The following is a 25,300-nucleotide window of genomic DNA, read 5'->3' on the forward strand; positions in this document are numbered from 1 at the left end:
CCTGTACAGGGCCAGATAGGAAATATTTTAGGCTCTGTGGACCATACGGTCTGTGTTGAAAGTACTTAACTCTGCTTTGTGATACAAAAGCAGCCATAGACAGTATGTAATGAAACAAACATGACTGTGTTCCAATAAAACTTTATTTGTGGATACTGAAAATCGAATTCCATATACTTTTCACATGTCACAAAATATTCTTCCTTTTATTATTTCCCCAACTATTTAAATACATAAAAACCATTCTCATCTCATGGGCTGAACACTAACAGCTGATCAGGGGGATTTGGTCCACGGGCTATAGGTTGCTGACCTGGGACCTAAAACATGGGGGTTAGTCCTTTTTTTGAGGACCTCCAAATATCGGTGCTTATCTCAGGCCTCATCACCGAGTGTTGTGTAAAAACTTGCATGAAGGTTTTCTCCTTCTCCCAGTTTGCTTTATGTATATGTGCATGCTTATTCAAATCATATTTTGTATAAGCTTATTGCTGTTTCTTAAAATATAGTAAACATGTTTTTGAACATTGGCTACCTTAATAAACATGCTAAACATGGGGATACCTAGCCCCTAAAGTATAAACACCTGCTCTGAACTTCAGCTATAAATAGCTCAAGAGTTGTAAAGATGCTTATGTATAAGCATAATTTGTAAATAACAGATGGCACTTACTAAGAAAGTGAAGGCCCTCGAGAGAATGACATAATTTTGAACCAGTAGAATCGAAGGTGTGTCAGAAATGCCCAGGCCCCAGTTAGCCTAAGAGCATGGCCTGCCAAACTAGCAACGAAGTACCCACTCCCTGACTCTGAGTACTCCGAGCTGCTTGTGGCCCATGGAGTGTTGATCATAAGGCACCTTTGACCCCTTGTACCGACGGGGGCAGAGATTGTAGCCAAGGCAGAGAGGGAGGCTCTGTCCACAGATGAAGACAGTACATGCATGCCTTCCAACCCTTTCCTCTGTTAGCTCACAGATCCATTTATTTTATCCATTGGAGGAAAACAGATGTGAGTGTGTGCCTCTGGGCTTTAAGTGCCTGGTTTTATCGGTCACCCCCTTTCTATGACATCTTCAAACTACGTCTTTCTTGAAACCTGAGCCTAGCACTCAATACAGCACCAAGTTGTCAGTGCCAAGCAATTGTCACATCTTTTATAAAGGAAGTGTTGACTCAACCCAGCCCAGGAACCACCATCAATAGTAAAAGGTCTTCAGAGATGGGATGGGGCCTTTTAAGTTATTTACTTAGCAGTTGGTCTGGAACTTGAGTCAGAGTTGATCCTTGCTTCTTAAAAGAGAAATTCTTTCATTTATTCATATTCTTTCTCTTTCTCTCCCTCCCCTCACTAACCCTCTTTTCTTCTCCCTCATACACACACAAACACATATCTATGCATCTTTTTATTCTGTATCCAAAGGATCTCATTTATCTTCAAACAGGATAATGTAACTTCTCTCCATATGGGATTGAGACATGGTTGTAAAAATAAGAAAAGTCCATCCTCACTCTTCAGTTGTATTGGAACATATCTCTGAGGCTGGCTATCAAGTAATCATGTATGGGTAACTAGTGTTCTCTGGTGCAGTTTCCAAAGGGGATCCCATCAGTCATTCCAAATTTTCCACCGACCAACAATGAACAGGACAATAAACATTTTTGACTTTCTACAAGCAGTAATACCAGAGATTCATATTATAAGTTATGTAATCCAGCTCATATTATAATGATAATGCTCAAATGTGTAGTCTTGTACACTAAGGATTTATTTCTCTTCTTTTTTATGACAATTTAAAATCTAGATTCAGTGATTTACATACACTGGAAATCGGAAAAGCAAATGCCCTTTGGTGGTTAATTTCACAGCACTTTATAAGTTCTAATAAATTATCTTTTAATATGCTTGTTGAGACCTCAGTTGATTTAGGGGTTGGGGAGGATAGGTTTAATACTTTGCTCCAACTTTGTTCCCATAATCAGGATAAGGCCAGGGAATTACTGTGGCACAATCCATAACAATTCAGATCAAGGTGAATAATTTCTACTAGTATTGCCTCTCCATCCCAGATATTTGATGTTATTTTGCATATTTGCTTTCATTTTGAGAAGAAAATTTGGAAGCCAGTTTGCACATATGTCCATCTCTTTGGTAGTTTGACTGAAATATCACTTGTGTTCCTACAAGTTCCTAAGCCTTTTCTCCCTGTGCTGCTGTCTTGGAGTATCTTCTTTAGCAGGGCTCGGTATGAAATGCTGTAAGGTAGCTGGAGTTCATTACATGATTATTTAAGTTCATGTGCTCCACGTTGGGTCTAAAAAAAGATGTTGTACACCTAAATGACTTTTTTTCCCCCTTAAAACCAGTAAAATAATTGCAAGGATTTCACTAGCCAATTTTGAAATGTATAGAGCCAGCTCAGTAAACATTCATTGAAAACTTAGGTTTGAGTCCTATACTTTCTTTTGCTCAAGTACACTTATGAGAACATAAGAATAGTTGTGTGTGTGTGTGTGTGTGTGTGTGTGTTTTAAAAAGACACTAAATACCATCCCTTTTGCCAAAATGAGTTCACTGTACAGATTCTCTGAGACTTGGTTATTTAAAAACTGAATACCTGTTCTCCAAATACTTGGTGAAATATGGTAAATAATTTTAACAAAGATTTGTGACTACGGAGTTTGCATCATTTTGCTTTGCTTTGCTTGCTCTTAGTCTCGAATGTCCCTAACCTTTCTCCTCTTCCCTACCATGTCTTCCTCTGCATTCTTTCCCTTGTCCTCTACAGTTCCTCTGCCTGCCTTTCCAGGTAACAGCCGGACCCTTCTTGGCTGATCCGTTCATTACTCGGGAAACTCTGAAGCAAGCACTTAGACTATGTAGCAGTTCCCTTTTCTACATTAAAAAGCTGTAAGACTACCTCATGTGAAATAGTTAAGAGAACATATATAGTAGGAGGAGAGGCTTTTGCTCCTGCAGGCACCTTGCAAAGGGGACTATTTTTCTTATATGATATAAATGAAATCCTCACTCTGCCCACTTTTACACCTACGCATGTACTGAGCGTCTCCAAGGAGACAAGGAAACCCGGAGTCCAGTGATGGTGAATCCTCCTCAGAGACAGCAGGCTGGAGTCTCGGGCAACTCTCCCAGGCGTCTTGGCTTCCAGATGCCCCTCTCAGACAGCCTCTCTTCTGGAGGCTCTTCCAGGCAGGCTTTCTCGAACATGTCTCTCCCTTCACAGACGAAATAGCCTGTACATTACATCTGAAGGGTTGTTGGTGGTGAGTTCAGTAGGCAGAAGGCCTCCCTGGGACAAGGGGATGGGTGTCCTAGGGAGGTGGGACGGGAAGTTTCCATCTTTCCCAAGATCTTTCCTTTGTCACCCATTTATCTGTGCATCTGTTTCATTGCCTCCCTTTGTGCCTTTTAGACACAAAGGCACCGCTCAACCTTATCAAATGTCTAAAAAATACTCTTTGTTACAGTAGTACAGTTATGAGCTCAGTTTAGTGAAGTTGTCCTTTTAGAAGTACTACTCCTGCTGATTCGGCATTTCTAGGTGTCTGTTCATGAACGATCCATCTTCTTGACCACTCTCTTTTCCCTTCCCCCTGAGTTCAGTGCACAGGGCCCTCCAGGACATCCTACCTTTCCCTCATTCCATGGTGTCACTGTAACATTTTTTGAAACTGTGTACATTATCTTCTTATACGAATGAAGTCTTTACTTCTCTTTGAGAAACACACTACCATCCTAAGTCCATTATGCACACTTTCAAAGACTTCTAGTATCAGATCCTTTTGCTGTGGTGACCACACCTACCGGTGCGTCTTCTTTTAGGCACAAATAATTAGTTACTATGTAGAAATTATTACTGATGTAATCCCTAAGAAATCCCATTCTGTTTCTAAACTCTAAGCACATCATTTAATGAACATTCTTGACATGTCTTGCACATGAACATTCTTGGTTCTCAGCCAAATTAACTCGAATAGCCTAACTTCTCGTGTGATTTTTTAGCACATTGTCTGCAAACTTCAGTCTTCTGTTGCTGATCCTGCTGCCCTCTTTGGAAAGGTGTGGCTATTATTTTTGACAGTAGATGTTCTCATGAGGGTTTCTTGATGACACTTTTTTTTTCTTTTTTTACTTGAGCTTTTAAAAAAAGATTGGTCAGTCTGTATTTTGCACTTGGGAGGACTCTTCTATTTACTTTTTGCTTTATCCCCGGTTCATATTACTGCTTTAGTTTCTGCCTTTAAATAAAAACCACCTCTGTTACGAGCTTAAAAGAGTTGTTTTGTATTAGGCATGATTAGTTTTGTTCACAGGTACAGATTGTACCTTTTGAATTGACCTAGAGGTCACATTTGCTACTTTTTTTTTTTTTTCTTACACAGTCTCTTCAGTTCACCCTCTGTATATCTTACCTTATTTGATCTTCCTTCTCACATACCTTTATCCATAGTGTGTTTCACCATTTAGCTTCTCCTCTTTATTTGGACTCAGAAGAGGTCAAAGTCTTAACTTTTGACTTGAGCTCTCAAGTTCCCCCAAGAAATATTGGAGGATGAAGGTCCCTCCAAAAAGAGCTCCATTGTTGTCTCCTAAATTTGTGTCTTTTGTCCAGGTCCTTCCTTGCTGCTCTGCCTTCCTTCCTCAGGGTCCCAGTCATTCGTGGTCCAACTTCTGTCACATTGATGGCAGGAATAAAGCATCTGCTTGGGTGGATTGTGATGCCTAAGGAGCTGGCTATGACATTGACTCCATCTAAGAAAACGTAAACCAAATGTGGAAAGTTTCCCAACTTAGACTGGTGGGAAGTTTTGTTGGCTGTTTCATTTGCCTGGAAATGTGAAAGTCAGGATCCCATCCTAAATTGTACTTCCTGGAATCCTTTATATGAAGGAATCCCCGAACATGGGTACTCACACAAACGTGTTTCTTCCATTTTTCCTTCCAGGCACTTCAAGTGGCCAGACAGCTTCTCCTTCAGCAGCAACAACAGCAGCAAGTTAGTGGATTAAAATCTCCCAAGAGGAATGACAAACAACCAGCCCTTCAGGTGATTATTCTTTTTTGAAAAAACTGACATTATACACTATAAGCCATTGAGAAGTGGATTGTGTTGGGAGTTGCAAATCACGTATGAAAATCTTCTGCAGAAGGTGCATTTTTTGGTTTACCAGCAGAGGATGACATTTCGGAAAAAATGTCTATTCAACCAAGAGTGTGTTTGTTGGGAAGAAGATCTCCTAATGAGTTGATGTAATAGGATGAGTAGTTGCAGGTGTGGGTTGCTTAATAGGCACCATGTAGCACCAAGGAGAAAAAATTGCTGGTACTCAAGATAGGTCACCTCATTCTCTCATGATGGGGCTGGAAATGCGATACCCACACCCATAACTTTAGTGCAGTGGTTTTCAACTGGGGGTGATTTTACCCTCCCCCCACCCCACCAAGGGACAAAGGGCAATGTCTAGAGAAAATTTTTGGTTATCCCAGGGGGGGCATGGTGCTCCTGACAACTAAATAGAGAGGTCAGGGATACTACTTAATTGGTCCTACACTGCACAGGAAGATCCCCCACAGCACAGAACCATTCGTCCCAAAGTGTCAATTGTATCAAGAACTGTTAGGAGGACTGAGGAAGACACAGTACTTTTACTATACCTAGTCATCAATATAATACCTATTTTGTTCTTTAGTGGATGTTTTCAGAATATTTCTGGATCATTAATGAAAAATGGCAGGCAATTTTTTTGTAAAGGTTTCAAAAAAGACTGTTTTAGCAACTTCTGATTTCAGCCCTATTGGGGGCAGGGGCCAACAGAGTAGAAAAAGGAGTTCATAAAAATCTAACTTGGATTTTTGACTTGGAGTAGAAAATTGTAACAGAAAATTCAAAGAAACTTGATGGAGGGTGTCCGTGCTCACATCTGAGACAGGGCACTTGCAGGTACTACGTGATTCAACTGCTTCCATAGCTCAGAGTGGGCATCCTCAAAACAGGAAGTAAAGATGAGTTTCTCACACTGGACATTCGGGGACAAAACTTGTAAATGGTAGCTGTTGGGTATAACTTGGCACCAGTGACTTTGACCATGAGGTCAACCCAAATTCCAGCTTGTGTTTACTTTTCTCAGATCAGAGTGAACCAACATCAGTTCCCAAATTATCCTGCAAAGATCTAACTGATGTTTGGGGAACAAGTCCTAGTTCTTCTACATCTACTTGGGAAGCCGTCACTGTCTAGGGCAAGTTTGGCAGTAAAGTAACACTGGATGGGAACAGTTGGATGACCATGTGCATTGTTGACTAACACTTCCAAAACCAGTTAGTTATTTGGTAAATCGTCATCACCAATCCATAGGCCTTGTGATGTGTGTAAGTGCTGGGGACATTTTTAATGAGATATAGTGCCATTGAGGTCCCATGTCAGGTGCTATAAGAAGTGCTTTGTTGTGCAGATGTCTTAAGAACAGTTCTGGAGGATGAAATATGACTGGGTTGACCTTTCAGCTGTGAGCTTATTTGTCAGGATTCAAATAAGTTGAAAGGATCAAACTGAACAGTTTCCATAGTCAGACTGGGAATTGTGTTTCAGAGGTCAGCTGCAGAGGCCACATTGCAGATTCCAGAACATAGCCAATTGTTGGTACATATTAAAGTGCTGGGGCATCTCCTGCAGACAGAGACACAATTAAAATTCTAATTTATTAATGTATACAGGGAACTAGCCCAGCCTGTCACTCAGTGATTCAAATGACTGTCCATTCTTTTTGCCTCCCTCTTGGAGCTCTAACAGCCTTAAAAATACTGTGAGTCCTCTTGAATTTATCAGACCTCAAGTGCATTGGAAAAATGACAATATATTATTGGGGGGAGGTGGGAATCTTACACGTAGTAGAGCTTTGGTTAGGGATAATTTTAAAAAGTACACACATACACAATCTGTCTGATGCACTGCTCTTCAGTATTGAATATCATATGTAATTTTTTTATACTAGACTTATATTCCCTCATACTTGCTTTTTAAAGACATATGGCATTTTTAGGTAACTTCTTTTCCAAGATGAACGAAGTTGCTTTAGGGCTAAATATATGAAGTAAAGTTTCAGGGGATTTCCTTTGGAGGGCTCTTTTTCTTGCCCGTTATAAGGTTTTTAGCCACCAGAAGAGTATGATACAGAGAGCTTCATTTTTCTTGGCAAAGAGTGTCAAAACCAACCTAACACATTCTGCTGAGCACTTCAGTCTGTATAAAAAGTGCGGGGCGAGGGGGCCATCTTGAATGCTGGTTTTGCTAAATAAGATGTTTTGAGTCCCTTCCTACCCCTCCGTGGGAGAGTTGACAAGCATAGAATTTAGACCAGCTTTAAGAGCTGATTGGGGCGGGGGGGAAATAAAGAGTTGGTTGACTGGCTGTATGTGTGTGTGCGTCATGTGCATCATAGACTGCGTCTTGTCAGCTGCCTGGTAGGGTCATGCAGATTCACCAGGCTTTATTAGGTTGGCTGGCCTTCCACAAACAGAGAGGAGAAATTACTAGCCTAGGTCACATGGTATATACTACCTCCTTCTCAAAATATGTATGGAGACTCGGTGATTCGCAGAAGGAATAACCTTCACATTTCAAGAGATCTCGCCCATTCCATGTCCTCGCTGGGGCATCTCAGCCAGTGTGGCTCTGAAATGAAAGGGAACTCCTATCACAAACCTTAACAGTGTTCATTTCTGTTCTTCATACCCTTCATAACCACACTGAGAGACCTATTTTAGCAAATTTCAGATATTCCGCATAGAGGAAGGCTTGACAGGGAAGAAGAATTTGATCTGCTGATTGCTTGAGGAAAAAAAAAAAAAGAAAGAAACCCAAATCCTCAAATATACTGTGACTTATATTTTAGGCATATCTCACACTTCCCTGCTTTATGTTTGGCAGCGTTCTCCAGTTTCACAGGCTGATGATAACAAACAAAAGAGAATGGAAAGTTAGAGGAGGCTCTAAGTGGTTACTCGATAGAGATCACAAAATGTAGTCAAACATCAGCAATTTGGACTAATTTCAGGAAGATGAGAGTAAATAAGAGAGAGGAACGCTCTCTCCAGATACACATGCAGAACTCAATCTGAGCTGGCCCCATTCTTGGGCGACGTGTGGTTTACATAATGCAGGCATTAATCGGGTATAGATATTGCTTTTGAAGTTCTTAAAAAACATTCTACTTAGTAACCTAAATCGCCCCTTATTTAGTCTTTGGAGTTGTCTTGCAAATTTTTTATGAATGATACAAATGAAAACTGAAAATTGGCTCCATTGTAAATTCAGGATCAGGAGGATCTGAATTTATTAAATGCAACTTGCTGAGCATTTCTGGATCAGCCTCAACGCACAGGGCATCCTGCTGATGTTTATCCACATGAAACTGCCAAGGGTACAGACCCTGCCTTCAGGAGGCTTATGAGTTGTAAAAGAATTAACAAGGTTTTGCTGCAGAAAAAGAAAATTATATGTGGGTAAAAATAGTAGGCTTGCTTTTATAAATATTTATATGCTTCTGAAGATTGCTTAAACAAGTGAAATAAATGCTTAACGGTGCAGGTGTGCTCATAACCTCGAAAATGTGTAACTTTACTGGCTGAAGATTAATTTGTGAGTAGATGAGCAATTTTATTGATCGAATTTTGGAACTTTGACCACCGTTTCTGGGTAGTAATTCATTTTGGTTCTTTAAGCATTTTAGTTGTTGGCACGAGTACATAAACTGGAAGGAAATCAAATGACACATTTTCTCCTAAGAAAGTAAAAGTACATGTGTATTCTGGCAGCATGAAAGTTAGGAAAGAAAGTAAACCTTGTGTGTTGCTTACAGCGGAAAGCTGACCACAGTTTCAGGCCGTCTATAAAGAATTTGAACTTGAAACCAGTCATCGGAGATTTTCCCCTCCTGCCTGTCCTCCCCCTTCCAAGGTTACATCATGTGGGAGCCCCTCATCCAGGAGGCCATTTCACTGGAAGGAAGGGTAGTGAAATCCACTGGAAGTGCAGCCGTGTCGTCCAGTTGGAAGCTCGGGATTATAATAAGGACTCCTGCTTGGAGCAGAGGAGGTTAAAGTACAAGATCCAGCAGGTGTTTTTTTTAGCATTTTTATTTGCAGTTATATAAAACGTGCTTTAGGCAGCATTTTTGCTTTGCATTAATGCCACATATAATCTTAGTACCCATATCATTTCCACGTTATTCACTAAGGAATAAATTGGTAAGAGGAAACCTTTAAAGGAAACTACAATTTTATGTTGTAGATAGTGAAATGGAATGGTTTTGAAATACTGACCCTTAAACAATATCCCTATGCATGGAATTAGTAAAGCGGATAATTCAGGAGAAGGAGGCAGATTTTTTTTTCTTTTCTTAAATGTCTGGAGTTAGCATTGTCTAGAATTGGCATCCCTGACCTTAAATTGATAAGAAGTGTCGAAATTTTGGTAACTGTTGAAGATGTCATTGTTACCACATGACTTTGGAGAGTCCCAAAACCCTAAAAAATAAATCTTGATAAGAAACAATAAAATAGAAATGACGCTTTAAAAATGGCTATTAAGTCTTACAGATTACACACACCGTTAAAAGTATGATAGAAACAGTGTCCCCAGCCCCTCAGAAAAAAACGCATCCACACACAGAATTTTGTATCCAGTTATAAGGGTTTCCTGAACCTCAAGAAATCCATCCTGTGACCTAGGTCAAATACTCTTGCTTTCAGAATTTTTTTTTTTCTAAAATAGTATGTTTTGTCCTTGCCTCCAGATTTCTGATCTGAGCTGTAATGTAATGAATTAGCTTATTTTTGCTATTTCAGCTTCAGCAGTATATAGGATGAGCCGGTGTCCCAGTCCTTCCAGGATATCCCTGGTCTATGGCTGGTGCCGGAGTGTATTTATTGACATTTCTCTTTTAAAGCATCCCAGTTTGGACATTTAATTATATGGTCATGTTACCAACATGCACCTAAGCATTAAAATTCCAGTGTGATGCTAATATTTTAAATGTAAGCATGTCACCATATGCATAGGTCACTATAGGCAAAGATAATTAATGTTTAGTTAGTGCTGAATGTGGACCAACCCCATAGCTGCCCTGTAATATAGGAACTGTCCTTAAACTGTGCTATGGATAAGGAAAAGTAACTCACAGAGGTTACCTGACTTGCTGCAGAGCACACAGGCAGGTACAGCACCAGGGTGGGAAGCCAGGTGTTTTAGGACCACGGACGACCAGTATTGCCATCAGGAAGTTCACTGCAGCTTCTCCTTCCATGTACGTTTCCTCAGTAGCTATGGAGCGCCCCGTTTGCCACCAAGAAGCAAATTATTTCTCCATAGCATAAGCAAAAATAAAACCAAACCACCAAAAACCAATTCCACTGGAAATACCCGGATTTCAGTTAAGGGGACTAAGATCTGTGTCGTTATCCTAATTGTCACCTTGTCTCTATGTGCGTCTCAGAGGTGAGCAACAGCAAAGAAAAGTTATTTGTCATGCTCAAGTCTGAAGTGCTCTTACGAGCTTCCATGTGTTGGAACCTGGAATGGTATGTTATAATCATTGTTGGGGCTAGGAGGTGGGGAGGGACAGGGGAAAAAAACATACTTGACTGGTCAAAAATGTGTAAATTGCTGACAAAATGACACATGTAATTAAGAGTGCTCCTACCATTTTACCTTGTGGTTTACACCTCCAGTGTTGAAAAAGAGAGCGACTCCCACCTCACTAATTACCATTATCACTGAAATGCTAGGGTTGGAGTCATTAGCTCCATGTGCATTTAATTAGAGGAAGGCTGAAATTGGATTTAACTTATTACTTTTTCATGGATCACTTTCTTGTCATCACTTCAAATTGGATTGCAGCCCCAGGTAACTAATTATGAGAGCCACAGGATCAAGAGTGAAAAAAAAAGGTAATTAGGAATAACACTGTCGGACCCTTGCTGGTCGTCCACTTGCGCTTCGGAAAAAAAAGAAGGGGGGGAAAAAAAACCCAAGCCGTATTTTGTAGTATTACAGATTAGGGAGTTAGAGGTGTGCCTGGTTGTGGGGCATCATGGGAGTCCGTCACCACCCAGAGTGGTTTTCTATGATATACAACTGAGTTGAAGATGTCGAACCGACATGGTTCCACAGTCAGCTCCTTAATACCTAGATTAAACTTGTAAAAGCAACAGATTGCCTGTAGGTATGAGGCATCTCAACAACTGTGTAGTCTGGGGGCCTCACATATATGATTACAACAAAGCTGTCAAGATGCCTCTGAGCCGAAGTACAGAATATTTTTAAGTACAGGGAGTTAGAATTTAATGAACGTATTAATGTTCCAGAAACATCATTCATATCTGACAGGAAGACCTATCAGTCAGCACAACAGCAAGGTTTAGGGTTTATACATCGGGAATTTTTGTCAAAGTTTCCAGCAGACCGTAATATTCAGACCATTTACCATGCTTCTAGTTTGTTCCCTACCCCACCCCAGTGTTGTGGATAGGCTTGCTGAGGTTCTGTTTCTCCTTCCGCCCCCATCGAAAATACTTTAAAACAAATTATATTGTTTCCATGTGCAGAGCAGAATTCAGAACTGCAAGCAATCAATTTTATTGACATCGTCTGAAAAAATGTTGGTGACAGTTCGAGGATGTGAAAGGGTTGGATTTTTAAAGTCGCTGGTACTAAGTGGCCAAAAAAAGAAAAAAGTTGTTTTGTTTTGTTTTTTTTTGAAATGTAATCTCATTACTCAAAAGAAGTCCTGTGAGTTAGACTCTCCCAAGAAGGTATTCTTCTTTGATAGACTGTGATAGCATAATGAGAAGACTTGTTATCAAGGCTCTTGGTTTCCTTAAAGGGAGAGAAAAAGCTTCCCAGAGATGTGAATCACCAAGGAAAGATGGCTGGAGTTTTCTTAAGTTGTTTAAAATTGGTTTTAATGTTCTGTTAATGTAAGCAAATAATCATGATTCAGTCTTGGGTGACTTTCAAACCTGGGTAAGTGGGACTTGCTCGTTATTTTTTCGGGACTATAGGGAAGTAGAGACCGTGATGTGCCTACCTGAGAGACGCCACCACATTATTATTCCCCAAGTGATAAAATGCTCTTCCTGGAATTATGAGTCCTTTTCCTCTGTGAATCTTCAGAGCAAAATCTCAGGAACCAAAATAGTCATCATCAAGTCTAATGCAGAAAATTAAAGCTTTTTTTTTTTTTTTGAACATCTTAAGTTGATTTAGAATTTTTGTACACAATATTCGTCTGTGGTTGAAAGGGGGCACGCCGAGGTCAAGTGATGTAGTGTTTTCCATTTTTCCATATGAGTCTCACAGTGTGTGATAAAAGCAAACTCCTTTATTTTGTAAGTCTGCAGGAATTTCTGATGAAGTGCAGAGGTCACGTTCCCTGTCAATTTGAGTAGCCAGCATTTTTTAACTACTGTTTTTTTCTTCCCTTTTCTGTGTCTTTTCTTCCCTGCCCCCACCCCACCATAAACCGTGGCACTTTTCTGACACATGCACAGTGAAGTCTTCCAATCTGAAACTCATTAGCACACAGCATTGGACCCTGTCCAGTGGTTAGAAAATTTCCTGAAGCCTAGAATAACAGCATTTGGTGTAAGCACCACGGACCAGCAGTGACAATGGGGGTAGTCGCGCTCCCCTGGCGCCCTGCCCGGTCGGAAGAGCCAACTGACCGTGCAAGGCAGTGAGACAGAGGTCGTGCATATCGGATGGGCTCAAAAAGTTCGGTCCTTGGAGAACTAGGCTTCCGAAATCACAAGGCAGTATCTTTTCCCCCATGCTGATTATTTCAATTGGTTTAGAGGTATTTATCAACATGAGCTGCAGGAACGTGAAAGCAAGCCATTAGAGAAATATGATGAACACCCATTTCTACAAAATAACATTTTCACTTCTGTAGCTATTGGGTAGTACAGAACCTATGGAGTTAATGAATTCATTCAGACTTTATTCATTGCACCTCAGTCTCTCCAGGTAACATGACCAAGATGAAATCCTCATCCTCACATTAGAAAAATTACCCAATTCACCGTGGGTTAGGACAACTTGAGCCGAGTTTTCAAGCAGGAAACGGAGTCCCACAAATGCAGTAGTAATAATATTAAATAGCAAGCACATAGGCTGAACTTTCCAGCAGCCGGACAACTATGGGGGTTCGACTGCATTACTGTTCCCACTTTACAGATGAGGAATGGAGGGCACAGAGAAGTTAACTTGCCCGGGGCCAAACAGCCATTGAGTGGCCAGGCTGGGCTTGCAGCCCAGATAGTCTGGCTCGAGACTCTGTGCTCTTCTCCGTTCCATTCTACCGATTCTCCGTGAGCTACTGCCTGGGCCTAGCAAGCAGGGGACAGCGAAAGGAACAGAATCAGAGTTGCTGATGCCTATGGCTTGTCACTAACCACTAGACCACACTGTCTCCTAATTTGGACATATGTTTATGGGCATATTTGAAAAATAGTGCTTGTAATTGAAATATGCACTTTCTAAAGGGAAATGACGCTTGGGAAAGAGAAGAAAGGCGGGTATTACTCAAAGTCTGCAGACAACTCTGCAAGTAATTGTCTAAAGGCAGCCGTTGAAATTGAGAAGCAGTTTGGAAAATGTACAGTTTGGGAAATTTGTGTACCGATGTAATTACGGTAGTTGTGAGTTGATGTCATGCCTAGTAACAGTTTTTGTATTGCTTGGGCCTTTGTTACTGAGCTGTGATATCATGAGCAAACTATTATAAACATAGCATGGATATAGCATGCTTGTGTAACAAAAGATCGGGAACTTTTATTAAGTTTGTTTTCCTTGTCATATTGTAAAAATTTATTATGTGTACTGTGTATATTAGAAACAGATTCGGGTAATTCTGTCTAAATGAAGTCATCCCGGCTATTTCCAGACTGTCTGTTTTTGGTTGTGAATAATTTTCATACATCAGATGGTTGTCATATTTAGTCGCTCTCAAAATTTTAAAGAGAACATATCCCATTTTGAACTTGGGGTGGACTTCAGCCGCCCCTGCTGTTGCGATTGTTTGAGTTCGAAATTACTGCCCAGTGAATTATGGAGACTGAGCACTAGTCATTTCTAAAGGGTCTAGGCCTGCTCCCTTCTATTCATAACTTCTCCCCCTTCATCAAAAGAACAGATTTTTAACTACTTAAGTAGTCGAATTTAAAGCTGCCAGCGCACAATTGGGCAAAGACTATCAGCCCTTGTCCTTTTATGTTACATCCTATTGAGGAAATTTGGTAAACATTCAAGCAGACAGAGCCCAGCTTTTATCGGTGTCGATGGTAGAATGTGGATTTTAAATGGGTCGTTCAAAAACTTCGGATGACTCAGTCCTTCCCCGTTACTCTCCCTAGCTCCTTTTGCTTACCAAGCTTTTACAACCTGAATATCCTGCCTGCTCCTTCAACTTTTTTTTTTTTTTTTAACCAGCCATTTTCCTTCCTAACCTCCCCCGTCTCTGGCTTTTTTCCTTCTCATTTTCTTGAAGTTTATTGTCACTAAATTCAGCAGCCAGGTCTCCATCCTCCCCTCAACCTGTCTGACTTCCTCGTAGCTAAGTCATCCTCTGGTTAACTCAGCTTTCTGGAAATGGCTTTCTTTCAAAGTTCTTCAAGTCTGGGCCTACCCCACCCCACCCCACCCCACCCCACCGTACCCCACCCCCCAGGCCCCAGGCTGTTCTGTTTCCCAGTTCTTGTCCAGAAGGCAAGTTCATTCCTTTCCCAAAGTTCCCTTCCTTTGCTCTTCTCCAGTGGTGTGTATCCATTGGCTTTGCCCATCCTGTTACCTCTACACCCATGAGGCCACGCCTGTTTGTACCCCTTCCTAATTGCCTGTCTGTGGCTCTCTGCTCAGCATGACAGCAATTGCAATTATCTCTAATTCAACTGATCACTTTTGTCACCAGGCTCTATTAGTCAGAGTCATCATTGACTTACTAATCTCCTTCATCCTCACCACATTATACATCATCAGATCTGCCATTTTTCCTTCCACTGGGTGTCTTCTGTCCATTCCTTTCTCCGTGTTTCCCCTGCTGCTACCTTGTTCCAGAGTTCAGACCTTCGGTTGGCACATGCCTACTACATCTTGGCAAAGAATGCTAGCCTATCCTCCTCTGGCCCCTGAGAGCATCTCTTGTTGTTCATGCATATCTCCTATCCTCCTTATTGCTTTCAGCTTTCTCCAAATGCTATTCAAAATCCTATTCAAAAACTTCCAGCGGCCCTCTCTTATCTACCATACCAAGTGTAAATCCTGCTGCTTTCTGTCTCGTTTCTTAGTATTCTAGCTTTGGATTAAATCAGATGTCCTGAGAAGGTTGTAGTCTTCTTACTGGGGAGGGGGGAAGAGGGAGATTCAGAACCATGATTCCTTCTGTCAGGAGGGGAGTACAAGCACAGTCCATGTGATAACATTTCAGAGTCCCCAGAATCCAGGTTTGTAAATATTGCTTATTCTATCACCTACCAGTTAAACAGAAGACTCTGGTGATTAAATTGTATGTTGAGTTTCATTCCAAGAGAATTATATCCTTGTTTTCTTCAAAAGGAAACTAAAAGCCATGTGATATGCTATGCTCTCCCAGATCTAAATTCTCTGCTACGTTGTCCCATGCTTCTTTTTCATTGCTATCTACGGCTGCAGCCTAGTGGGTTTCTTCTCATCTTCTCTGGACATTGGATCCACAGCCAAGACATTCCTTTGTTTGCATGCGGAAGAGCTGCCTAATCAGACCTAATGAAGCCCCTTTTAATAAGACATTGGTGAAATTATGTCTGGGTTGTTCTTTATTTGGTAGCATAAAGGAATTGTTATATATTCTAGAAACAGAATTGGGAGTCTGAGCCACATAGATGAAGAGGTTTCATTTGATCTAGGTGCCAAGTGGTCTTGCCTGGAGTGCTGTTTGCAGGGTTCTAGGATTAGGATGGCCTCTGCGATCGATTGCCATGATTGATTAGCCATGTCTGCCATGGGCACCGCAGTTGGGAGTGGTGATATGGGTATCTTCCACTCGCCAAGCTTGATGTAGACTTAACTGATATAGTCTCTTGATCGCATACCAGAGTAGAGAGGTACTTGGGATTTTTTTTTCCCCCCCTGGGAAGCTTGATAGATTCAGTGGTAACCATGTAATTTGTGGTCTCCCCTATATACTTACCTAAGACTGAGCAAATCGTATTCTTATCCTGAAACTATACCTAGTCACAGTCAAAACTGAGGTGTGATGTGCCTTTTAAGGCACAGGATCTTGTACAGTGGCTCACCACACTGGTCAGCAAGGTGGTGGAGAGTTTCAGAGATTTGTGTTTCAGAACACTGTGCGAGGGGGCACATCGTGATTAATAGCATGATTTCTGATGTGAGGCTGCCTGGCTTAAGTCCCAGCACCACACTTAAACTGCTATGTGACCTTGGAGAAGTAGCTTAACCTCTCTGTTTCCGTTTTCTCATCTAGAGAGTAGAGGTGATTACCTCACCTACCTGAAGGCGATTGTGAGGATGGAGTAATTAGTGCATGAGAAGTGCTTGCGCAGTGCCTGGCACATAGTAGATTCTCAGAAAAGTGAGCTCTTCTCATAAGTATGTAAACTCTTTTTTAAAGGGAAAATGAATACCTACTAAACTCGACATTAGATTTTAATTGCCTTGATACCAGTCCCTATCCAAGCATATGTTGTAACAGGGACTGTCCTCTTGCCCGTAGTCAACTTGCAGTTAACCAGCCTTGATGGGAAGATGTCAAGCTCCTAATCTCTAATATAGGGATAACCAGCATGTCTATCCTATGAAATTGTTAAGAAGATTAACTGAGTTCCTGCACCGAAGTAGCCTAAAACAGTGCCTGGCACACAACAGGCGCTTAATAAATGTTAGCTGCTGCCGTTGTCCCTGCTACTGCTGTCATCAGCATTATCCACGTGGAGCATGGTTTTCCTCAGTGTGTCAATTTTGGCATAAATGAGGGTCATGTTCTTCTGAAACTCCTCTCCAGGTCTTTCTTTTGTCCTTGTCTTTCCCAGGATTGTATACGAATGAATGTTAGGTCATCTTAACAGCCGAGGAATTAATTCCTAATCTGAAGAAGCTGTGCCATTCTGCAGCTGCCTGGCACAGGGTCGGCAATCTGTAGGTCTCTCTTTCCTTCGTGAATTAGTGAATGCATGTGTGATGAACGAATGAATGAGATAGTGAAATGCCTAAGCCAAGAAGGACAAAAAATTGATGCTGCTTGAGGGGATGAGGCTGCAGGCCAGTTCCAGGTTCACAGATCTTACGGAACCCTTCAAGACTGGAAAGCATTGCAAGAATCCAGTGTCCTTCCTGCCCAAATCTTCCACTGGGTCGGTGACATGAATCCTGCCAAGTATGGAATGAAAATCACAAGACTCCTACAGTGCTGTTTGACCACCCTGATGTTCTGTGCTTGCCTTTGTACACTCGCTAATCTGTTTAAGGTATAATATTAATGGCATAGAACTTTAATTCATAAGTATAGACAATTAAAGGAGACCAAAGGCAAAGTACAGAAATGTATTTGGTGTCAAGATTAAGTTCAGTGAAGCATAGCGAAGATGGAATAGATTATTACAAGAACTTGGAGGGGGATAGAAAATCTCCCGAAATCTCTCATTTTGAAAGGAATTGGTTTACTTGATTATTTGCAACACTATCACACTCAGGAAAATCTAAGACAAATGAAAGCAAAACACAATTTAATTGAGCTATTATTTTGCAGACTTTGGCTTGGTTTCAGACAGTCTAATCAAATTGCGCTTTGCTCAAACAACTAACGTTAAATGCAGCCTACCAACAGATGTTTAGAAAGAGTCTAATTGGAAAATCTACATCCTGGATTTAGTGTGTCTCGTTGGAAAAAATAGCTGCAAATTTATATTTTCGAGGACGACACGCAGTGACAAGCATTTCCAGAAAAGATAAAGTTTTCTTCAAGGATGCCTGGTGCTTGGGTAAAATTATCTTGAATAGTCAAAGGTGGCACTCTAGAAATTAAATTTCTTGGAAATTCTCCAGCTCTGTGCCATATAGAGCTGTACAGAGAAATCTCCTTTATCATGTTACGTCACCAGAGTCCTGTTACAATCCCTGGATCGTGTCAGGGGCCCATGTGCTCTAATTTATAATGAGCCCTTGCAAGTCATGCAAGGCACATACTGATTGATGACATTTAAAGGTACTGTCAAGGTGGCTAGGTAATGAAGTTGACCTTCCTCTGTCGTCTCAGTTTCAAGTTTGTACATATAAAGAAACTATTTCACCTGCCATATTTGCTTGGAACTTTTCATTAAATCTACAAAGGGAATTTGGCTTAATAGTTAACTCTTTCTTCCTTTAGACCAGGGGTCAGCACACTTCTCCTGTAAGGCCCAAATAGTGAATATTTTGGGTTCTGTGGGCCATACTGTTTCTTCGGCAATATTTACTCTGCAAAAGCAACCATAGACAATACATAAATAATGGGCATGCTATATTCCTATAAAAATGTATGTGTGGACACTGAAATTTGAATTTTGTGTAATTTCACATTCCACGAAACATTCTTTTGATTTTTTTTTCCAACTCTTTAGAAATACAAAAGCAATTCTTAGCTCAAGGGCTATGCAGACACAGGCAGTCGACCAGATTTGGACTGTAATTTACGGACCTCTATTTTAGATGACCAGATAGGATCTTGCAGCTTGTTCATTGAATGAAGTTACCTGAATGACAGGGCTAGTGAGGATTGCCATATAGCAGTCATTTACCAAGCTCTGCACCCTGACGTGGGACGGGACCTGCATCTGCATGGAGGAAGGGGCATCTTTTCCTAACTTGCACAGTGGTGCCCCCCAACACTCAACTTTTCTTCTTCTCTGTCTTCTTAGGCTGACATCTGTCTACACAGTGCTATCAGTGGGTGTGAGGGTGAAACTAGTAATTTTTTTGAAATTCAGGGAAACGGACTTAGCTGGCAGGGCCTTCGTTAGTCCAGACCACATACTTGTGTGAAATTAAGGAAAGCACGCTTTCAAGACACCTTACTGCCATCCGTCAGGGTATTTTCATGATATATCTGACTTTGTCTGTCAGAAGAACATCTTTTGATCTGGAGATCCTTTCTCAATCATTACATGGATCTGAGATGTCTACAATGTGAATGGCTTCCCTTGAATCTACGATGTAATGGCACTCCTCCCCCACAGAGCCCTCCTGCCATGCTCAGTCATGTGGCAGTGCGGATTTTCTCCATTGTTTGCCTTCTGAATCCAAGCATGTCTGATTTTGACAAAGTGACTTACCTCTATTAAGTCTCAGTTTCTTATCTACAAAAGATTAGTCAGTGGTTCTCAACCCTGGAGGCGCATCAGAATTAATATAATTTTTATCATCATCAAGATCTAGGGCTCAAAGCTTTTTCATATCCTAGGTAGATTCCTGAACTCTACCAAATAAGAATCTTGGGATAGGGCCCAAGCATGGGTATGTTTAAAAGCCTTCCTAAGTACTTTTTATGCACTCCCACGATTGAAGGCTACTTGTCACGGGGACAGCTAAGTTCCTTGCAGACTCAGAATCTCAGTGTCTCTTTCATTCTGTCTTCCCCTCATTTGTTCCTCAGTCTCCTCCTAGGGTAGTAGAAATGAACTCTGACTCCATCTCACCAGTGTGAGTAATTTGCAATCAATCAGAAGATGTTAGCAAACCCTCGGTCAGGAGTCTTGGCTTTTGCCCTTGGGTAATTTGCCCAGGATATAGCAGTGGACTGACTAGAGGCTGAACGGCCTATGTAACAATTAGGTAGGCCACCCTCCTGATCTTGGAGTCCACTTGAGAGATCCAGGGAATGAAGACAAAGGATAATCTAGTTGGTATCATGTTGAAGGTCTTTCTGGGGATTTAAAATGCGCAGCTCATCTCCTCTTCTCTATACAGTTGTGTATTTCTGCTTTGGAACGGACCCGTAGACTACATTTTTATGATACGTGCCCATTTTTATGACATTTCCAGGCCAGCCCAAATTGGGAAATACTGTAAGTCTCACAAGATCACTAACTTGATTTCCTACCAAAGTCATTTGGATACCTTTCAGGTAAGTGTTGAAATTGGCCTACATGTCAGCATCACACCTGTTTTCTAGGAGTTTAGGGCATACCTCATTCAGGAACTTGAATGTTATTTAAAATGTAGAGTCTGTGTTTATCCAGGACCTTTCTTCTTTCACTGTTTTATAAACAAATTCCCGCTCTGCTCCTTTTGCAAAATACAGAAAGAAAAACCTAACAACATAGAACCAAAAAGACAAACTGGGCTCCTTGGACCTCTTTACCTGTATATATTACCATATTCATGTTTGACTTCACTTTTTACAAATAGATGCCTCTTCAGTCTGCCACTGTTTGGAAATTTGGGGACTGTTCAGTGATGAAGGCAAAATGGTCTGACAGCAGCCTGGTCAATGAGGTCCACAGGGCATTTGGGGCAATTTTTTTAAAGGTAACACTAGCTGTTTGAGGCCTGAATACCCACCATCTAACAGCAAGTAGCCAATCTAACTTTTAAAAAAAAAACAAAAACAATTTACCAATTGGAGTTCCACAAAAGAGATTATATTTTTTGACTTACGAACAGCAGGTCAGACATTTCAAAGAAAATTTAGAGAGCAGTAATTTTGAAAATGTACACAGATGAATTTGAAAATAAATATTTCACTGCCTACACAGCTCTATTTAGAATACTGGCTTTGGAAATGTATTCCAGAAGCCTTACCATTTTGCATGACACGGTGTCAGTTCATGCACAATATATTAATGCTTAATTGAAGATAATGTAACTCAGATCAAAGGCATAATTAACAGGCTTGCAGAAACTCTTATGGAGATCAGGATTTTGACTAATAGAAGTCTGGACAAAACTGGTTCATGAAAGAATCTTGATAACCAGCTGAGCCTTCATCTTTCTGCTCAGCTGATGGTGACAAGACTGGAACTGCTACCAGGCTGGGTGGGCAAGGATTGCCCTCATGTCCACCATGTACCACCACCCCCTTTGAAACCAACACTTCCCTGGTTTGGCTCCCAGTTGGCCTCGGGAGCTGTTAGACTGTAAGGCCCTTGACTATCTCGTTGTCTACAATGACGGGTTGATTTCCGTCAGTGTCACAATATCTGTGACTCCGGGACCTTTAACTGGAATATGAAGCATATGAGCTCTGAGCGGTCCTTAGAACAGAGGTTGACAAACATAGGCCTGTGGGCCAAATCCTGCAGATGTTTTTGCAAGACCTACAAGCCATTTACTTTTTTAAATGGTTGAAAAAATCCAAAGAAGAATAGTATTTCATGAAACATGAAAATTACCCAAATTCAGATTTCCATGTTCACAGATAAAGTGTTTTCGAAGTAGAATCACACCTTGATTTTGCTAACTGTGGCTGTTTCCAGTAGATTTGAGTAGTTATATATCCTACAGAAGCCTGAAATACTTACTACCTGGACTTTTACAGAAAACATTTGATTTGATTCTACAGTTAGAAGTTTGGGTTTGATCTTTGGGATATCTTTGAGAGGAAGAGCTTGGATATCTAGCCACTTACTTGTTTTACACAGAAAGATACATGAAGACAAGAAAACTTTTTTTTTTTTTTTTAACCTGATGTTGGAAAAAAGCAAGGCAAGGCTTCAAGGGAAAGGGCTAGAGAACGAAGTTATTGGGAGCCAACAGCATAGCATTTTGATGAGAAGATTATTTATTTTTATTATAATCATCACCACCAACAAGATCTAAGTCTCATTTTGATCTTTATTAATATAATTGTTATCTTCATCAAGATCTAGAACTCATTTGGTATTAAAATTTGGTGGAAACGATATAGCGATTCTATATGACAGCAAGGCCTCAGGGGGTAAATGTGAACATAGAGTCATTCATTTACCCATCTATTTATTCATCCGTATTAACATTTCTTATATACTTATCGTGGACTGGACCCTGCTTAGCACTGGAGTACGAACTGACTATCCCTTAGTCCCTATGTTAGGGTTGAAACTGCACAGAGGGAATTAATACAATATAATAAATGCACTAATAGATGTAAATATAGGGAACTTTGGGAACATAAGGGAGCAGAGCACTTGAGATTGTGACCAATGCCCATGAAGAACTGAATTTTAAAATTGTATTTACTTTAAATTTAAATAGCCACATGAGACTAGTGGCTACCATTTTGGACAATGCAAGCAGAGAACATTTCTGTCATTTTAGAAAATTCTGCTGGACAATGCTATTTGAGGATTTTCTTTGGCTTTTGAAACATTTTGGTAAATCTATTCTCCCAATGAAAGATCAAAAAGTTGTCTCTTTTAATGTGGCTTCTTCATAGATCCCTAAAGTTTATCTCTCTGAGTCCTTGCCACGTATTAGATTTTCTCCATCCTTCTTTCACTGTATGGGCTGTCAGGTCAGGACAGTACTGCAGTAATCACTGGGAACATCTACTGCTTCCATTTTCTCCCTTGGGGCTCAAGTTTTTCCTCCATATAGGAAAAAAAAAAAAAATCCAAAGACCTGGAAGTTTCACTGGAGGAAACCAAGCCAAACTCCCTCCCCCACAGTGAACCACAAGACCCTTTGAAAAGTGATGATTATTTTTATTTGTGTCGACTTAAGATGGAAATAAGAACTTCAAAAAGGCATTTGAAAAATACCCTTCTCACCAAAAAAGCTTAAATCATTTCCTCTGAAAGTTTCCTTCTATCGAAGGTTGGCTTTGGTCCCACAGACCAGCCTCCTCCTTTCCTCAATCTGAGGGGGAGGAATGTGACCTTGAGTTTCCATTGATACTGCTCTTAGGGTCCCACAAGGGTCCTTGTTCTTTCCGTTTTTCTCAGGGGTAAGGACTGGCACACCCTGGTTTCCTGTTGGTTTCTGTAAAAGCCAAATTCTTGAACCTTGTTTCGGGCATCCAAATCCTGTTCGTACATGTGCTTCTCATACCTGTCTCCCAGGTGTGAGCTTTATTGGTCTTTGTTATTGGTCAACAATGAGAAAAGGGCGCCTGGGTGGCTCAGTTGGTTAAGCGACTGCCTTCGGCTCAGGTCATGATCCTGGAGTCCCTGGATCGAGTCCCGCATCGGGCTCCCTGCTCAGCAGGGAGTCTGCTTCTCCCTCCAACCCTCCCCCCTTTCATGCTCTCTCTCTCTCAGTCTCTCTCTCTCAAATAAATAAATTAAAAAAAAAAAAAGATGACTTTAAAAAAAACAATGAAAAAAAATTGTATTTCCATTTAGATTAATAACAGTAATAATAAGAGCATTAAGTTCATTGGTTGAATATGTTTACTGGTTAGGGAAAGGCTTGGGGTTGCCCTTCATCTCTAGCTTCAGGTATTGATGAGGTAGACAACAAAGCTTAGCTGTCAAGACTTTGGAAGGAGATAGACCCAAATGTAAAAACTATTATTTATCCGTTGTATGACCTTGTCCAAGTTAGCTTGCTTCTAAACTTTCTCTATAAGGTAGAAATATCTACCCATCTGATTATATTGGAAGATTGTTAGATATAGTTCGATGTATTAATTATATATCTATGTCAAATATATAATCTGACACATCACACTTAGAATGTTGCTTATTCTTGCAGCTGCTCTTCTAATCATCGTCATTATGATGTTGGTTGTAGCTTATCACTTGTGAGATCCTAGGCTGACCTGCCCAAAAAGAATTGGAATTTTCTGTAATATTGAGAAGAAATTTTCAATGGCACTAGATGGGCAGAGAATGGCAGTTTTCATCTCCTATCTGCATTTCAGGGCAAATTGCATTTAGAATAGAGGTCATGGCTCAATTGTCATCTCACGATCTTTCATACACACCAGATGAATTGAAGACTCTACAGCTGATGTGTTGATGTTCGCATCTGCAGGTCCTCTGTACAGGGCTCTCCCTCTCTTGTGATGGCAGAGTTAGCTGTGGCTGCTGAGAAGACCAGACAGGGTGTGTGAGAATTACTCTGACCCCCTCCTAGTTCCCCTCTCCAAACTAAGGAGGAAGTTGTACAATTATTTTCTCTTTGACTTCGTAGTCATATATGGATCACTAGGACCAGGGAATACTTGAATTTCCTTGTAATGACTACTTTTCTTGGGCCTTGATGTGTTGGGAAGGGAAGAATGGATTTTAAAGTCTTCTTTTGATGAAGGCTTCTGGTCAGAGTTGAAATGCCTCTCTTGGGGACTAAGTAATTTGTTACTCTTCATTGCCCTGTCTTTTTCCCCCAGGGTGGTTCTCTTCACACCTGCAGAAGACTTGTTCTTTCACTTCTGTATTATCACATTATTTACTGCATTTATGAAAAAAGGGACAAATGTTTTCTAACAGCCAGCATGACAACGTTGGTACAAACAGGGCAGTGATGTTTTGTTAAAAAACATGGAATTGTCCAACAAAAAAAGGGAAAGACATTTAGGGAAATGAAAGGTATTGAAAATAGGAATTTTGAGATTTATGTTATATTGGGAGAACAAGGGAAGCACAAACTGATTCTCCATTAGAGACTACAAACTAATGGTCCCCAGGCTAGACACTATTCCATTTGCACACACGATGTTTAACATTTTGAGGAGTTATTTGCAAAGGTGAAACAGTCTGGAATTTTTCCATCAAAATACCATTTTCCAGCTCCTCCCCCCCCCAAAAAAAATCAGGAGCTCCAGCAACATTCCTATATAGCACCAGTTGTGTAGAGTTGAAAAATGCTGCCCCCTTCGACCTTGCCATGGTCTTCCAATAGCTTGCTGGTTATAACTTCTTTCATTTATCAACCTGTCTACTGATGATCTCTCTTCTCAGTCGCCAAAAGCTTCACTAACAGATTCAACATAGAGTCTGGGAGGTTTTCACTGCTCTATAACAGGCCAACTACAGCCCAGGGATTTGGGAATTCTGGGTTCTTTGTATCTGTGCATTCTGATGATAGACTGGATATCTTGCTGTAACTGGCTGCCCATGTGAAAATGGGAACTCTGCTTTCTTAACGAGGACTCTGTGCAGTGAGGATTCCATATGGCAAAGACGATACACATTTTCCCTTGTGAGGTCTGGATACTCTCAGCCCAGAGCTTAGTGACCTAAAACAACAATGTTAACATTTATTATTTCACATGTTTTCTGTGGGCTCGAACTATGGGAGTGACTTAGCAAGGTAGTCTGGCTCCTAGTC

General features: G+C 40.8%; 1 protein-coding gene across 11 annotated transcripts in view; it reads left to right on the plus strand.

Annotated features, from left to right (window-relative positions):
* Positions 1-25,300, plus strand: part of FOXP1 (forkhead box P1) — a 375,324-nt gene that overhangs the window by 217,564 nt on the left and 132,460 nt on the right. For 8 of the 11 annotated variants that reach the window (XM_064593678.1, XM_064593689.1, XM_064593683.1 and 5 more), the window contains one exon: positions 4,967-5,068. In XM_064593678.1, the coding sequence (XP_064449748.1) occupies positions 4,967-5,068 (102 nt within the window). Of the gene's footprint in view, positions 1-4,966; positions 5,069-20,092; positions 20,175-25,300 lie in introns of all 11 variants that reach the window. The other 3 variants (XM_064593700.1, XM_064593715.1, XM_064593709.1) reach the window with 1 other exon arrangement.

The sequence above is a fragment of the Mirounga angustirostris genome, unplaced genomic scaffold (genome assembly GCF_029215605.1).
Source record: "Mirounga angustirostris isolate CCGP_5_RB_7025 unplaced genomic scaffold, mMirAng1.0.hap1 SCAF_1, whole genome shotgun sequence".
Classification (NCBI taxonomy): domain Eukaryota; kingdom Metazoa; phylum Chordata; class Mammalia; order Carnivora; family Phocidae; genus Mirounga; species Mirounga angustirostris.